At 37.3% G+C, this 17,910-nt stretch overlaps 1 protein-coding gene across 13 annotated transcripts in view; it reads left to right on the forward strand.

Moving 5' to 3' along the window:
- The window catches only part of nrm (neuromusculin), a 228,656-nt gene that overhangs the window by 151,990 nt on the left and 58,756 nt on the right, over positions 1 to 17,910 (forward strand). For 7 of the 13 annotated variants that reach the window (XM_089468655.1, XM_089468653.1, XM_089468654.1 and 4 more), the window contains 2 exons: positions 836 to 912; positions 4,561 to 5,433. In XM_089468655.1, the coding sequence (XP_089324781.1) occupies positions 5,238 to 5,433 (196 nt within the window). In that variant the 5' untranslated portion in view covers positions 836 to 912; positions 4,561 to 5,237. The remainder of the gene's footprint in view (positions 1 to 835; positions 913 to 4,560; positions 5,434 to 17,910) is intronic. The other 6 variants (XM_089468664.1, XM_089468652.1, XM_089468661.1 and 3 more) reach the window with 1 other exon arrangement.

A 17,910-nucleotide genomic window follows, 5' to 3' on the forward strand; every position in this document is an offset into this window, starting at 1 on the left:
CGTGCAATCCACAGGTAGCAGCGTTTAGCTGTGAGAAAGCTCCCACTACCTGCTGCGATTTCATATCCGTTTCATGCGCTTTCTCATTCGTTTTTATGCATTGCATCATTTTTTGCTCGACTCTATCAAGGTCTGGTCTCCTCTCCGCTTCTCTCACGCTTATTGTTCCCTAATATCTAATAAAAATACACAAACTGAACTATCTTTGTGCTCTTTCTTTGCTCTTCTTTTTACATTTTTCTTTTTTTTTTTTACAAATATTTATATGCGTCCCATTGCGAGTGCCTCAGTTGTCGACTATCAATGGCCATTTAACAGCGTTCTCGTGCGTATACGCAATATCGTATACTTAATATGCAGACATTCTGATATGCAGCGCCCTGCTGAGCACCAGATGTTGCTGTGTGTGTGTGTGTGTGTGGGTGGGTGGATGGATAGATGGCAAAAAGTTTCTGTGACTTGCTGACTGTTCATTAGAGGCCGAAGAGAACGTGCAAAGATAAACAGCAAACCATTAAACGATATCTCATCAAGAAAATCGCCTTAAATATGTTTCTGCCTAATTTCCCACGATTGTGTATAGGTGTGTGCGTGTGTATGTCTGAGTGCGAGTGTTTATGGGTGTGTGTGTGTGTGTTGGGGAATGGCCGTCCAGTCAACCATCCATCCAACCATCCGGCATATGCATACAACAGCAATTTAGCCCATCTCTGTCGCTCTTCCTCTCTGAGAGCCGTTGTACATAAGCAAAAAGTCGCTAGAAAATAGAAAAGAAAAGAAAACAAAACAGAAATAAGAAAAATCTAATAATTTTTTATGTATTTTTCTCTTTCAGCTCTTGGTTCTCTCACAGTTGAATGACCACAAGGCTAAAGCGGGAGGCTGCCATGAGGCCAGAAGAACGCTGAAAAGGTAGAGAGAAAAGGCAAAAACCGAAATGAGAAATGTCACAAAAGAAATAAGAAATTAAATGAAGCAACAGACATGTATGTGCTCGCGTATGTGTGTGGGTGTGTGTGTGTGTGTGACGCACAACACATAACGGGAAATTATGTGGCACATCCCATGAAAAAGATGCAAACACACAGAAAAGGATCAGAGCATCGTGGCAAAACAAGATTAACAAGCCAATGTTATGCGACCGCAGATAAATTTCAAACTAAAGCAACAAATATATGAAGGAATGAATATCGAGCAACAATAAAATACCAAAAATACGAAGAAAATAATATAATAGACTATAGAAGTATTTCAAAGTAACGGATAAACAAAAATGATAAAATACAAAAACAAAAATGATACAATAATTTATATAAAAATAAATAATTTTATGTTATAAACATACAAAATTACCAGATAAGTTATAATATCATAATATTCATCCAATTCAATAAATTAAAATACCAATAATAAATATACAAAACTCTAAATAAATGATGTAAGAACTATTATACCTAAAAAGAAAAATAACAAAAAGCATATTAAATAAAATTTTAAGAACTAAAACACCAAAAACCTTTAAAAGACACAATTATTACTAAAGCGATATAAAAAATTATAACTGCGCTTCTCAATGGCGTTTTGAAGTATTTTCGTATCATCATTAAAAATACCCATAGAAGGCAATTACAAATTCAAATATCAAAGAATTGCAGAAGGAAATAGCCAATTACAGACTCAACCAGTATGTTTCTCTTAGGAGAGCTACAAATAATTTCCAGCATCTTTCCATTTGCTATTCCATCTCTTGGCTGTATTTTTTTCTGCTCCTTCGTGCAATTTGATGCCACTTCATTTGGCTGCTTCAGTTACTTCGCAGCAAATATTTTAATTTTGCACGCGCCAGCTGTTTAAGCTGATTAATGACAGCCAACAGAGAAAGCGGCTGTCAATCAAGGACGCTCAGGACGAGACACACAGCCAGCTACTAAAGGGAAAGCGATAGCGAGAGACAGAGAGAGAGAGAGAGAGAGAGAGAGAGAGAGAGAGAGTATGGGTGGAGCTAGAGTGTGGGCCGGGTCAGCATGAACAGACAGCTAGTTAGTTGGCTGGCAGCTGACTTGACGGCCATTTAAAGCAAATTACTTTAAGCTATCCGACAAATTGCAATAGCAAAGAGTAAGAAAAATTATGATCACATTCTGTGCTAAGCAAGGCAATTTAACAAGCAGGTAAAGAAGCAATTCAAGACGATATTAAGATTGATGAATGGACATTAAATATAGAGGAAGTAGAGGAAACACATGAAGAATTTAGAGTTTAGTGAAAGAATCTAGATGAATAAATAATATGTTACAATTTTATAAAAATACATAAAAGGAATAAAGAATTCGTATTCAGATTGAATATTTATTATTTAAAGTTTTTATGAAACAAAAATTTCATCAAAATATAGTTTGATAAGATTACATATTTATATCTATATTTAAATATTTTTGTTCAAAATATATTATGAAAAGATTAATCATATTTTTTTTTTATATATTTATATTTATATTAACTTCATTAACTATTTTCTTCCTCAAAGCCTCTTCTCGTGCCCATGACAATTTAAATCTGCAGAAAATATGAATATATTTCATGCTTAATCAGCCAAACACCTTGAAAGCAGTCGATATAAAAGCAATCTGCTTTAAAATTACAAATGACGCAAAAGATGTGAAAGAAACTTTTCGGCAAAACGTCAAAAGGCAACAAAAACTTGAACAAACTAATGAAATGAGAAATCAAATGTATATATACTAGATACATATATATGTATGTATGTATGTATGTGCATATATATCTGGTCTATAGCTGCGCTGGCAGTTGACTTTTGGTGGTCACTGTGTGCTAGAAACTGACCAAGCGCTGTATGTATGTGTGTGTATCAACGGGTATATATATATATTTGTATTTCTGATTGCATTTGGTATTTGTATTTGTATTCGGGCCACTCAATGTGTCCAGTCACGTTTTCATCAACAACATTTCGGCTAAGTTTTTGGTTAATATTATTTGTTTGTTGTTATTCTTGGTGTTGTTGTTGCTGTTGCTGTTGTAGTTGCTGTTGCTGCTGTGTTGTGGCTCTGTGCGCATTCCACGCTATTTATTTATTTTGCTTGGTTCGTTCGTTTTCGTTTGGCAAGTGCCAAAAGGCAAATATTGCGCATACGCCGCGTGTGTGCGGCCTTCGACGAAATCAATAAGCGGCTGCCTCTAAAATATATACAAATCGCCCCCATAGTCCAGTTGCTGCTGGACAAACAAACAGCAGCAGCAAGAAATCGCAAAAATATTTCCAAGCATACTTTTAGGAAATAGCAATTGACCACGCCTCCTCTGCCCCTGCCCTTCAGCCGATGGCGGCGCCAATCGCCTTTCCCATTCAATAAAACCAATTTTGTTTCTGTTTGCCTTTGACCCACAGCAACAAAAATTAGAAGTTTAATCTTGAAATTCCCGAAAACTTTTCTTCATTATGCTTAAGTTTCGCAGCGTCTGGCTTGAAATGTATTTAATTTAGTTTTCGTTTTCGTGTCTTCAATTGCACGGCATTAATTTCATTTGACATATTTAAATCATGGCATTTGTGTAATCAAATCCAACTGAGCTCAGACAAAAGCAAAAACTCAATAAATAATTCATGGAAATCTGAAATAATTTCAAAGCAAATTGAATGCGTATCAATTGCAGTTGAAGCACGTGTGAAATTCGATTTTCACAGCAAATAAACTTGAGAAAACTTGAAAGAGCAAATTTGCATGAGTTATAATCACAGGCTCGAAAACAAAAGATAATCGCCAGGTGGGCACACTCAAGTCACGTATCAATGGCAATTCTAAGCGAAGCCGTATCGAATCAAATACAAATTCATTGGAAGGAAGTTGCCAAGGGAAGCTGTAGCTACATATGACAAAATTTCGAAGTAAAGCATATGGAATTTATACACAAAATAAATTGATTTCATTGATTAATTGCGAAAGGCATCGAAATGTACTTTTCATAATGAATGAAATTCATTTGATAAAGCACTGTAATTAACTTCTTTATAATAAATATAAAAATTACAAAAATATAAGTACAAATAAACACAGAAGATACAAAATAAATTAAAACAATTTACAATATTCCCAGAAAATTAATTAAATATTAATAAAATAAAATATAATTACATGTAAAAATAAATTTAAAAAAAACTAAAAAGGTGTTTTTTTTTTTTTTTTAATAAATATTAAAAATAATGTATAATAATATATGCAAAAAGTTAAACTAAATTAAAGTAAAATAATTTAATAATATTTAAATGTCATAATAAAGTGCAGGAAAAATATTTAAAAATAAAATATAATATAAATAATAATTATTAAAAATAAAAAATAAAAATATTTAAACATAAAAAATATAATAAATAATAATAATAATATTGTTTTACAAATATAAACTTCAAATTAAATAATAAAATGTAGTCTAAATAAATATACCAATCTATCCATTCTATCTTGCTCTACGCCCTCGCATTCCCATGCTAATCTACTTTGTTCTCTTCTTCTTTCCATGTTTTTCCAATTCTCTTTGCAGCCGCTTTGCATAATGTTCAATGATTGTAACTTATCGGCAGAATTGTGAGAAATAAGTGTAAATCAGTGTAGAGGAAATGTAATTGTAAACAAGGGAGATACAGAAGAAGCGCAAAAGAAATAAGAATACATCAAGCAAACCATCAAAATCAACTAAATGCCAAAGCGACGCAGCAACAGCAGCAGCAACAGAACTAAAATCTGACAACGAGAACACAAGAACACACAACTGACAAACGAACAAGCGAACCGAAAGGACCCCAACCAATACACTCACTCCTGCTCCTGCTAGTCCTGCTTCTCCTTGAATGTGCGTGAGTGAGGCAAAGGCAAAGGCAAAGAGACCAAAGACAAAAACCAATAAATAGAAAGAAGCAAACCATCAAAATCAACTAAATGCCAAAGCGACGCAGCAACAGCAGCAGCAACAGAACTAAAATCTGACAACGAGAACACAAGAACACACAACTGACAAACGAACAAGCGAACCGAAAGGACCCCAACCAATACACTCACTCCTGCTCCTGCTAGTCCTGCTTCTCCTTGAATGTGCGTGAGTGAGGCAAAGGCAAAGGCAAAGAGACCAAAGACAAAAACCAATAAATAGAAACCGAGCAACAACAACCACCTTGGCAACATTACGTACGACGAGCTGGCAACATTTACAACACTGGCAACATGTTGCTGAGGCGCTTAACACACAGCGGCAGCAACAGCAACAGCCCAGCCAGAGCGCCCTCGCCCCCAAACCCAAAGCTAATCGGATTTACAAGGCGACCTACAACAGCAACAACAACAACAACAACAACATTTGGCACATGGCTCTGGCCACTGCTCTGCCTGACAGTTGTTGCTCATGTCAGCGCCCAAATAGGTAAGTGCCACCCACCGTCTCCTAGCTATATCATATAATTACAGACAGAAATGAGAATTATATATAGAATTAAAAATGACCAAATAATAGGCATAGCCAAAGCGTGGGCATGGCCACAGCCATGGGCTGGGGGCAGGAGCAGGTGGATTACGATTCTATCAGACAGTCGAAACCCATTAAAAAGTGAAATATCATTAGCATAATTATGCAGAGGGCCATAGAAGTACCAACCCCAATGCACAGAAATACATACATATACACATATACTTATATGCACATATGTATGTCTATCGTGCAATTGAATTTGTGGTCTTTGAAAACTATCGAGCAATCAAATTTAATTACGCATTTTACAAATTATCGTTTCAATTTGAAATTGAAATTATTTGAAATAGGCTGCGAGAAGGGGGCCGGCGGGCAGGCAGGCTCATTATGGGCTCTCATTATTAGCTTATATTGTATTTAGATAAATACAAATAAATATGTTTTCCCACCAAGCCTCAAATATTGAAGATTTATTTACTGCTCAAATATTCAATAAATGTATATAAATAATATTAATTGTGGCTACAGCTATGGGCTGCATTATAAGCATATATTATATAATGTATAATGAGTGAGAAGAGGAACTTGGTATTCAATAATTTGAAGACTACTTCACCTGCATTTAGACAAGCGCATAGGAATTTCTGGAGTGAAGATTTGCACTTCATTTATGTATTGAGAGAATATTTATAGATTTATGCATTCATGACCTTAAATACTTACTTGAATACTTTAACCTTAAAAACTAAATCCAGTCGGTCTGAAGAGTGCCTGGCACGTAATAGCTTGCAAATGTGATTAAGTGTGAGTCTATCAATGCATTTCTCGTTCAGTAAGACTACAAATCTAGCTTACAACGCACTCACGCATACTATTTACTTCTGTTTTTTGTGGCTCTTAAAGCCTGATGGTAAGCCACGCCCCATAGTCATTGACTATTTGGCTTACAGTACGAGGAAAAAATGCGAAGCGAACAACAAGCTCATCAAGAACAAGTAACAAGAGCAGCAACAGCAAAAAAATGTTGTTAGAGCCAAGAGAATGAAGCACAAATAGAAACGAAGAGCAGGCAAAAAAAGAAATAATAAGAAGAAGAGCATGCAAAAAATATGCATTTTTCTGGCCTGACATAAAGAGAGGGAAGAGAAGGGGAAGAGGCAAGAGAATAGTGAATGGTGAATAGTGGACAGGAGAGAAACCCATCATAAGCTGATGTCCTACAAATGCTAATGAACAGCGGCTGAGCAGAAGAACAAAAAGAGGTGCAGAAATGAATGCGAAAGCGCTAGACAACACTGATTCTCTCCTTTTACCACACTAAATGCACCAGCAGCAGCAGCAGCGAACGCTAAATTAATAATAATAATGAAAAAAAAGTAGTATGATGAGCGCGAGTTCATAATTAATTAATTAATAAGCCAGACTAGAAAAAAGGAGGAAAAAAGAAAATGAAAAGTAAAAATTCTAGCAATAGAAGTCAGGCACTTTAAAAGTTTCAAATTGTGATAGACTGAGTGTAATATTTTTATATCTCTTTTATATATGATCTATATAGCCGCCTCTAAATATGTGCATTAAATGAAAATCTCTAGTATATTCCCCATTGACTGTATCGCCTGCTTTTTATGGACTTTTCCATGGATATTTCAAACATTTTGAGTGCGCCTCGTTACGTTTTCATAGCTGCATAAATTTTTAGAGCCTCAGACAAAGGCGCCTCATTTATGTTAGCCTAAAACAACCGTTGAATATTTGTAACTTTGTTGCTCCACCTACAGACCTCCCCCCACTGTCCCTCCTAGCCCACCCCTGCCATGGCAACATAATTAAAACAGCGGTAGCAGCTGCAGGCCAACAAAACAAAGGCAACAAACTGCACTAACTGCATTTTGTTCATTAGCGATCCACACATACACACATACACATTCATAAAATGCTCCGAGTGCATAATATTGAATTTCTATTCGCAAATGCAACATGTAAATGCATAATTAATGCAACGGCGGGATGGGCGTGGCACAATAGAGCAATGAATATGTCATAGGGCAACAAGCGACAAATGTTGCCATTAAATGCTTATGAAATCGGCACAGAATTTGGCAATTTAAGTGCATTCGAGCACTAATAGAGATCATTAGTAGAATTGCTGAAAATTCATGAGTAAAGCAGAAGTAAATGCATTGCAGTGTGGCATGACAAAAAGCAGATTGCTATGAAGAGCAAGCTCGGATTCAGTCAGGCGGAAGTAAAGGCATTTCAATGTGGAGTAACACAAAGCTGACTGATATGACGAAGCAACACAAATGTATTGAAATCGTAGTCGTATAATTTAAATGCAAAATAATTAAAATAAATTAATTATAATATATGTAATATTGGTATATAGCATATATTATAAATATATATCATTTTTATCTTACACTAGCCTAATACACAGACTAATTAAAACCTAGCGTTAAAGTAAAACATTTAAAGCATCTACCAGGCATTAGACTATAAAGAAAACTCATATGCTTGGAAGTCTTTATGGTAGTTCTCCAATGGTAGTTCTCTAAAATGTACTATTATATGTATGCTGCAAGCACATTTTAGCACAGCAAAAATTGGTTAGCTGCGTTTCTACTTCTGAACCACCAACACATACCAAATGACATATATTAAACTTTTTTTATATTTATAAGCTCTATACTTCTGAGACATACTTCTTTCAAACTTTTAAACCATAATAAAAATAAAAAAAATCACGCTGTAAGGCCATAAGAAAAACGTATTTCCTACACGAAATTCACACGCCAAAATTCAATTGAATAGACGCCAAAGACAGAAAAATGTGGCAAAAGAAAACAAACGAGAAAATCACTGACACTTGAAAATAAATAATAATTACCCGGTGGGCGTGGTCGCGGGGGGCGAACATGTAAAATAAAACGAAAAGTGCCCGGCGAAGAGTTAACAAAAGAGGAAAGAAAAAAATCACACCAATAATTATAATAAAACAGAACAAAAAGTTGTTAAGCGTTAATGTGGCCAAAACTGAAGAGCGCGCAAGTGAAGAAAGAGAGCTAAAGGGAGAGAGAGAGAGAGAGAGACAGAGGAAGACAGCGTGTAGGCAAGAGTAAGAGCAGCTGTGGCTGAGCAATGTGGAACAAACTTATTAAAAATATTGAAGAATGAGGTAAGCGAGACACAGAGCGGAGGGGGAGGCAGAGGGAGAGAGCTGAGGAGGCGCAATTGAAATGAAATGTGACACGCAAGCCAACAATAAAAAACACTCACATACACACACACACAGCATACGTCAGGTGTGTGCGTGTGTGTGAGAAAGTGAAGGTGGCGGCTATAAACTAAGAAGTCGTTGGTTCTGTCTCTCTCTCTCTCTTTCTCTCTCTCGTTTTTTTCTATTTCTGCTGTTGATTTAATTAAATTGAAATTACGAGCTGAGCTCGTAGTTAATTTTGTTGTTGTTGGCGCGGCCATTTGCCGCTTCTTTGGCTTAAATATGCATTTCCGCGGCGCGCTTTTGTTTTGAGCGTGCTGGCAAGAAAATGTGCATGGGAAATGCATTTGCGGAATGTTTTCCTGCTGCAACGCGCCGTACGAAGTTTTTCCCAGCTTTGTTCTGACAATGTCTGCCCCCCTACGTCCTCTGTCCGCTGTCTTCTGTCTTCTTTCTTCTGCTGCTTCTGGCCAGAGCCACCCACAATGCGACGCAATGCTTGGCTGCATGTGAAACCAAATGACGATCAACGGCGGCAGCAGCAAGAATTTCTCAAACTTGGCTTATTCGCCAGTCTCATGAGTCAGACAGAGCTCTTGTCGCGCCCGAAGTGCCCCGCCTCCTGCAGCTTGGAGCTGCACATGCTTTATGCTTTATGACCCAAACTTTTCATTAAACATTTTTATAGCAAAACACACAAAAAAAAAAGAAAAACGAGAAGTAAAAAAAGAAAATGCTGAAAAAATTAAACAAAGAACATATAAACGTATTCTAAGCGCATAAACTGGGCGCAGGCTCTGCCCAGAGAATGTGAGGGAGGCGCTGATGGGAGAACTGGGATTGGGTAGGGAGTGGATGGAGTGGGAGAGACTGAGGGAGCAGCAGAGAGTAGGCAGAGTGAGGCCAGGAAGTCGCAAATTCTTCACACGTTTAGCGTTAAGGAAAATTTTATGTGCGAACTTTTGGCGTCGCATTTAATAAACAATTTTTTTTTTTCAGTGCACAGACTTTATTTTATATAATATTAAAAAATGAAAAGAAAAAACGTATATACATATGATTCATGGTAGCATAAATCTCTTAAAAGAAATTCTGTGTAGTTCAACTTCGATTGCATCCAGACGCCGCCTTCGAGTTCGCCTTTGTTCATTCCATTTAATTTTCAGTTTTTATGCCATTTTTCATCTTTATTCTCACTGTTTTATGGCTTTCATTAGAGTTTTGCATTTTTTCATAGTTTTACGCGCTATTTAACTTTAGAGTTTCGCAAAATTTATGACATCTGTTTCATGTGCGACGGACGGTTAATGCATTTTCAGTTCGCCTTTCGCCGCGACACTTGTGGCTTTCTCTATTTTTTATCACTCTGCTCGATTGGCACCATCGATGGCAAAACACATGAAGTGTTTTGTTGTTTTCGAAACACGCTCTCTATAAATAATCGACTTGCAGCATTGCAAAAATAAATGTGAGCAAAGCACGAAAAAAGAGAGAGAAAAAATTGCCGAAATAAATTGTTTTTCATGCGGTTCTGTATGTCGTTTTGTATTATATCATTACGCTATTTTTATAGACATCGCTCGGACTAAAACGTGATGCGAGCCGCAGTCGTTGTCAGTTCTTAAAAGCTTTTTGAATTAGCTGCAGCATTTTACTTTTACTATTTGTTTTTGGTCATTTGCTTTTAATGTTAAGATGTGGATTTTATTTCTAATATTATTATTATTATTATTTTTTTTTTTATACTTTTATAGTCAGAAAATATGTTTTCAGTTGGAAAATGAATTGCTTCATAAATTTTTATATATTATATATTATATTCTGTAAATATATTCTTACTGTACAGAAATATCATAAAGTTGAAAATTAATCTTAATGATTGCTGAACCATAATTAAATTGAAATAAAAATCAAAAAATGTTTGCTATAAAATTCCTAGATTAATTGTTACAGCTTTTTATAATAAAATATTAAATTTTATTTAACTAAATAATAATTAATATTTAATATATAATTGAAAATTTTAATTTAATAAATTGATGTCTTCAAAATTTTTTGTTAAATATATTAAAACTAACCTAAAGGCGAATATATATTATGCAGGGTTTCTCATAAATTATACAAAAATATGAATTAATTATTACTAAATATTATCAATTTTAATTACATACATATAATAAATAAATATAATATATATAAATATATATATATATTTTTTTTAAGAAAATCAAAATTAAATTTCAAAATTTTGTTTTCATTTATCCATATCTTTTTTTTTTAATATTTCATCAACAGTTGACTTATTTGAATATACAAATTTAGTATTTAGTTTTTCAATTCATTAAATATTTAAAACAGCTTAGGAATATATAAAAAAAAAAACTAATTCAAGATAAAAAATATATAAATAAATATATTTAATTAAATAATGGTTAATAGATATTACTGTAGAGCATTCAATTAGTTCTTGCCTTTCAATCTTTGCAATGCTCTCACATCAAACAAAGCCCACGCACATTTGGCAGATGGCGGCAGTCAAAAATCCACATGTCTGGCTGACTAATTTCAAACACCTGTTTCGCGTGCTGTTTTGCAGACTCTTAAAATCTGTATCGGGCATACGAAATGCGCGACACAATGTCAAAAGTATCCATAAAATCGAGCGGGAGCTGTATTTGTTTTCCGTCTGTTTTTATTTTCGTATTTTTGGGGGCATGGGAGGCGTGTGCTTTGCATGTGTTGCCGATAATGTTTATGCTGTCAGTTACTGCTGCACATGACATTCAATTGCCACAAATCAAGATAGGACAACTAGCAGGAGAGAAGTAGCTGCCAGCCAAGAAAGAAAAAAACGCACAGTAAACCCTACCCAAAGGCAAGCCACAGTTTGTCTCCAGAGTCTGTGTCGAGGTATATTATAAAATGGATGCCAAGGCGGAAGCACACATACACATATGAATGTATTTGTGTGTGTGTGTTTCTTTTTTTTTTTGCTGTTGCTCATTTTGCTAAGGGAACACGTGCCAATTGTTGTGTGTGCGTGTGTGTGTGTGTGTGAGTGTGTGTGAGTGACACACACATTGTATCTCTTGAGGGGTAAGAAAAGATGTCGCACAGTCGCTTTGTTCCCTTTAACAAATCACATGCTCAGTTTATGCCACGCACACACGCAAGTGTATGAGTGCGTGTGTGTGCGTATGTGTGACAACATCACATACAGCATTTGTTGTTTTTGTTGTTGTTGTTGTCATGTTGTTATCATAAAATAAAAATTTACTTCTGTGCGTACGTGTGAAGGCGTCAGCAGAGGCAGCAGCAGAGGCAGGAGCCGTAGCAGGAGCCATAGCAGGAGCAGGCAGCACACATTTCTGCTGCTTGACTTCTAAAATGCTTTTTATTTAAAATTTCAACTGGATTCAAATATGGCATTCAGCGGAGGCCCTCAGCACGATGTCATTTGTCTGATGAAACAGTTGATGAAGCAGATAAATTTAAAGACTTTTGCTTGACAACAGCAAAATCACATTTATTATTTGTTTTAATGCTTTAATTGAGTCTGAAACAGATACTTAAAAAATGCTGTTTATCTTCTTTAATATCGTAAAAATTTGGGAGATTATTGGAAGAAAATAAAGAAATTATGGAGTAGCTTAATTAGATCTTAATGAGGTTTTTTTCAGGGAATTTTATTGACTATGATTGCTGTTAGGATTTGCTTATACTGAAATGAATTTCATTTTTAAGCAAATTTTAAGGATATTTTATGTACATTTAAATTAGATTAACTTTAAGTTTCTTTAGCTTCTGGAACAAGAAGTTCGTGTTTTTCTTTTCGAGTTTTCCGCAGCGGCATCCTCCTCACTCACACATCAATCAATTGTTTAGTTACTCCAACATGTTTGATTACTTAGCTATGCAACTTGACAAAGGCACTCGACGAGGAGAGAAGCTTTTATGGTCAGAGGGCGCAATGCAGCCATTAAGTGGAGAGATTGAGAGAGAGTGTGTGCGTGTGTGTGTGTGGCCTGGCTTGGGTATTTGAAGACAAATACCGAAACGCAAATCAATTAAGCGCTAATTGAATTGTTGCTGCCGAACGAGGCTGATTAGGGCCTAAAACAAAATTCGATTGGGCCAGAGTCAAAGCCGGGCGGGAGCGGGCAGAGAGCAGCTCGAGCGGTTCAGATTAGCTGGCAGCTCAGGGCAAATATTGGCGGAATGAGTGACAGTGAGGCCGCAATTAAATTTCCACAGTTCAAAATGAAATTAGCGACCATTAAAAGCGAATTGAGAAGCAGACGCAGCCAGAGCAGAAAGTCGCGGCAAAGCAATTTACGAGCAGGTCACTCGGTCAAGTGTGTCTCTGTGTGTGTGTGTGTGTTAGTGTGTTCTATGTGTAAACACGTTAATTAAACGCAGGGATAATTATAATGTGCACAAGGAAATGGCTTAGCAAGGCATGTGGAAACAGTAGCTGCGGCAGCAACGGCGGCGAAATGTGATTGAATTGCTAAGTGGCAAGCGCATCGCTCAACTGGCTGCCACATGTGCATGGGCGTGGCAGGAAGCGCAATCGCTAGCTCGCTCCCGGCATAATTATGCAACAGCAGCGTCCGACAAACAGCCTGGCAAGCCAACCAAAGGCAAGCCCAACCCAGGCCAACCCAAGGCAACCCAACTCTAGCCAACCGCCAACAAACAACAAGTTGACTTGAGCACGAAGACACTTTGAAGTGTCTGTGGTGTCGCAGTGCGAACGGAGCCGAGGCACAACATATGCCCAGGCACGTAAATGAGGCCAATATGGCAAAGACTTCAACAGGTCCTCCAGCCAGGATATGTGTGTCTACACAGGCTAGAAGAGCTGCTTAGATTAAATTCAAATTTAATTATTAGCTGTATTAAAGTTGAAAGAAAACATGGAGATTATGTGAAACAAAGTTATGATCTTTTAGATATATGGATCTATAACCAAATCAGATTATACCCAGTTCAATTAGAGTTATCCAATTGGAATCTTAGTTGATCTCTGATCTCTCTTGATATATTTTAAATATGTCTTTGCTCTGTTCAAATTTCATTCTCACCTTTCTTCCCCTTCTCTCAGTTGTCTGTCCTCTTCATTCTCTTCGGCTTTCTCTCTTCTCCCTTCTATTTCCCATTTCATTTCTCCGTCTTTTCTATTCTCCTTTTAATTTTCTTGCGTCTCCCTTTCCTTTATCTTTTGTCTCTTAGCTTTTATCTCATCTCTGCACTTTTTCTCTCATCTCCCTTGGGTATTCTCCCCCTCTATCTCACTCTCTCTCTCTCTCTCTCTCTCTCTCTCTCTCTCTCATCACTAATAGATTCTCTGTAAGTTTAAATATTTGAAAGCCACTCAGCTAGCATTGATGGGATTGTAAAAGTTTTTGCTTCGAGTTCATTCCTAATGCAATTTGAGCGTAATCAAAATACGTTAAGTATGTAACAATGTTCGCTGGGGAAATTGAAATTAGTTTGAAGCCGTGCGGGCAACAACTTCACTCGACACACGCTCTCGATAACAGGCAGACAGAGAAGGAATGAGTGAGTGCGAGGGGGAGAGGGAGAGAGACAGATAGCTTAGTTGCAGCAGACAGCAGACAGCAGCCACTTGATTCTAATCAACTCAGTTGTCTGTGGACTGTCGGCTAACTGACTCGACTCGCAGCCAGACAATTATGCCAAACAGAGAGATAGAGACGGAGATTTCAGCCAGGCCAAGCAACCAGCCAGGCCAACCAGGCCAACCAGGCCAGCTCGGCCAACCAGCCCTACAGCTCTGCTGTGCGGCCTGTCACTGCGGCAATTGAATATGCAAATTGGTAACAGCGGCGTAGTCAATCCAGCTCGACTCGTACTCTTGGCCAATGCTTCGCTCGCAGCGCAAGAAAAAATTAATACAATTGTTATGAATATATTTTGAGAGGAAGGGAGAGGGAGTGGATGTGGGAGTGGCAGGGTGTGCAAGTGTGGCAGTGGCATATGGAGGGGGCTGCATATGTGCCTTCAATTCTCTTATTTGCATTTTAAATTAACATTTTCTATGCTCTTCATTTTGATTTGTGCAAATGTTTGACAAGAGATTTTTAGGTTTTGTGTAATTATTGCAAATGCCGAAGAGTTGCCCCACCCACCCAAATAAAGTCTCTACAGTGGGCATGCGTTGCATTAGGGTGGCTCGCATGCTGACTTGAGCCCTTGAGTTCCCCCAGATGTTGACTTTATGATGAGCTTGAAATGTAGTCTGAAATTGTATTAGCATTGTGCACAGATTGACAATCAACAAGGAAGTTCTCATTAATGAAGCCCAAATGTTTTTGATAACTTGTCCAAAATATTATGTAATAGAGATGACGAGGACTTCGGAGATTGTGTTGGGTGTGGTTTCGGCTAGAAATTTTCTTAGAATAGTAAAACTCTTTCAGAGGTATTTTAAAAGAATTTTTACAAGCATGAAATAAATGTAAGACATTAAAAATATAAATAATAAAAGTAGATTTGATTTTTGAATTTTTTAAATATCTTAATGAGTTTTTAAATGGTTCAGAAAATACTTCTATCTGCTGAGAGATTGATTATTTAATTAAATAATATTTAATTAAAGAGCTTTTATTAGCTTTCAATGCATTCAGATATTTGCGAAGGAGCTATTTTTGTCAGTTTAAGCACCAAAATATATTTAATTATATAGTCTGTAAATAATCTATATACCCTTTAGTTAGCTTTCAGTTAATAACAATTTCTAAGGGCTTTCAGCTTTAATTAGCTTTCAATTGTCTATGAACTTGCAGTAGATTCGAAACTTTGCACAAGCGAAAAACAGTCTATGAGCTTTAATGAACTTTCACTCATAAGTGGCTGAACAAAGCTGAATTGAAGCACAATTTCCATGATAAAGATTCTGCTCTCAGTTTTAATGAGGTTGCAATTTGAGTTCGACTCGCTAAGCCTGTGCTTAGTGGGCGCCTCAGAGAACTTTCATTTGTGGTATGAAAAACTTTCTTTATGCACCGTTCCCAACACTTTCTTTTGAGCTCGAATCCTCCATCTTATGGCACTATTGGTTAAATCTGAAGCATTCGCTTAAGTCTCTCGGCCACGCGCTCTCTGGTTCATTTGGTTAGCTACGCCCTCCACAGACTTCATTGCCAGCTAAGCCTGTTGAGACTGCAGCTTAGCATAACACAAATATTTATTTAAACCAACAGCAATTTCTCGAAAGAGAGAGGGTGAGAGAGGGAGAGGCGAAGGAGGAGCCCTTGGGGCCTTGGGGAGGCTTTTCTTTTTGGCAGTTGTGGTTTATTTTATACCATATTTGCGCTGGGCTGCGGCGCGCTGTGCGTGAGTTGTCTGATAAATTCCAGTTTTGACAGTCGAATTAACCTGTCATGCTTGTCGCTGCCACGAGTGGGCTCTGTTAAGATCACAGACAACAGCTGAACGGCTAACGGCGAATGGCGAATGGCGAATGGCGAAATGTTGCATGTTTTGTGGCGCTCCAACATGAACAATAAACCAGCTCCTATGACGCTGCATATGCAAAATAGAAAATAGAAAATAGGAAAAATCAAGTTGCAAGTGACAGAGAAAGGGACAGACAGAGAGAGAGAGAGAGAGAGAGAAAAGCTGTTGCCCAAAGCGCATTTTCAAGAATTTCGCGCTAAGCTAGCTTCACTTTTTTGTTTCAGCTCTTTTGACTTGTTGACTTGGGCCTGGGCTTGACAGGGCGTCTGGTGATATAGGGGTTCTTGACATTGCATAAACTGTCATTTAGTTTGTACGACTTGACAGCTAACTATTCATTTTCGGCAACTGCAGAGCGAGTCGAACAAAAAATAAAAGAAGCAAAAGGGAAACTGTCCGGAGCATTGTCTGAGAGTCGAGTGCTCCTGCTGCTCCTGCTGCTGCTCCTGCTGCTACTCCTGCTGCCACATGCCACACAGTCAGAGTCTGAGGCAGCTCTCAAGAGGTGTCACACACAAATTAAATGGTTGCCTGTCAAACCTCACTAGAGCAGCAAAAAATGGAAATGGAAAGTTGCTTGCAGCTGCAGGTAAAAATGAGATTCTCGCATGACTCACGCACCTGTGATTTCTCGGCCCGCCGCCTCGTCTCGTCCTGCACGTAAATGGCTGCATTTTTCAGCCAAAGTGCAGCGCAAATATTTGCTAATGCTCCGACGCGTCGGTAGTGTTGCAGGTCGTGCATAATGCCACGCCATGCCACGCCCCCCATTGCCGCCCCTGCACTGACTATGATTAAATGCAGCGCGTTAAACAAATTCTTGAGGCGTTCGTCCTGCTCCCAGCACTCGACGTCTCTCCGATTTGTTATGCCCAGCTGCGAGTCCCTCTTCACATCCTCGGGATCTGAATTTGCAACTTGTTATGGCTGCCTCGACTATTTCTATGCATAAATTAGAGCAGCTTAAATGTGCTGCAAATGTATATATATACATGTTGATTAAAGTATGTAATGTATGTAATATATTTATAATATTTAAGTAATTTTTGTATTTTCAAAGTGTCATTTGAGCTGCTTTTGGCATAATGAGACTAAACGGAAGCAAATTATGCATTCAAAATTTAATTTCCGTTGTAATTCAAAACTTCATAAATCTAAAAAAAATGGGAAATTAATAAAAGCAGAAGCGAATTACATTATTTGAGAGTGCGAAAAAAATCAGTAAATGCAAATTAGCCAACTTTAATTTCCATTTATGCATAGCTGCCATCAAAAGTTGCTCTTCCCTTTTTTTTTTTTTTTTTTTTTACTTTTTTGCAACCAGTTTGTCACTTCCCCTAAACAAGAAACTTGTTTGAGTAGCTATGCTTGCTGTGTGAGGTAAAGCGAGTATATTAGGTGGGCTAAGATAAGGGCAGTTTATCTCTTTATTTCGCATTTACACAGGGAGAGAGAGAGAGAGAGAGACATTTTGCCATTGGCTTAGCGGGAACAAGAAGACTAAAAGGCAAATGAACTAGACTTGACTCTAAACAGAGATACAGAATGTTTATAGTCACACTTTTCTTCAATTGGAAAAGTCAACTTTAAAACCATAATCGTAGTAGTAGTAAAATATTTAGCTATATTTGAAGCATGAAAGAGTATTATGCAGTTGGTAAAGCCCTGCGGCGAGGTTCTTACATGTTTTGATTTGCTTGGCTTTTGCTGCTGTTGCTTTTGTTGTTGCT

Source organism: Drosophila arizonae, chromosome 4 (assembly GCF_054131065.1).
Source record: "Drosophila arizonae isolate 15081-1271.41 chromosome 4, UAZ_ARI_1.0, whole genome shotgun sequence".
In the NCBI taxonomy this organism is placed as follows: domain Eukaryota; kingdom Metazoa; phylum Arthropoda; class Insecta; order Diptera; family Drosophilidae; genus Drosophila; species Drosophila arizonae.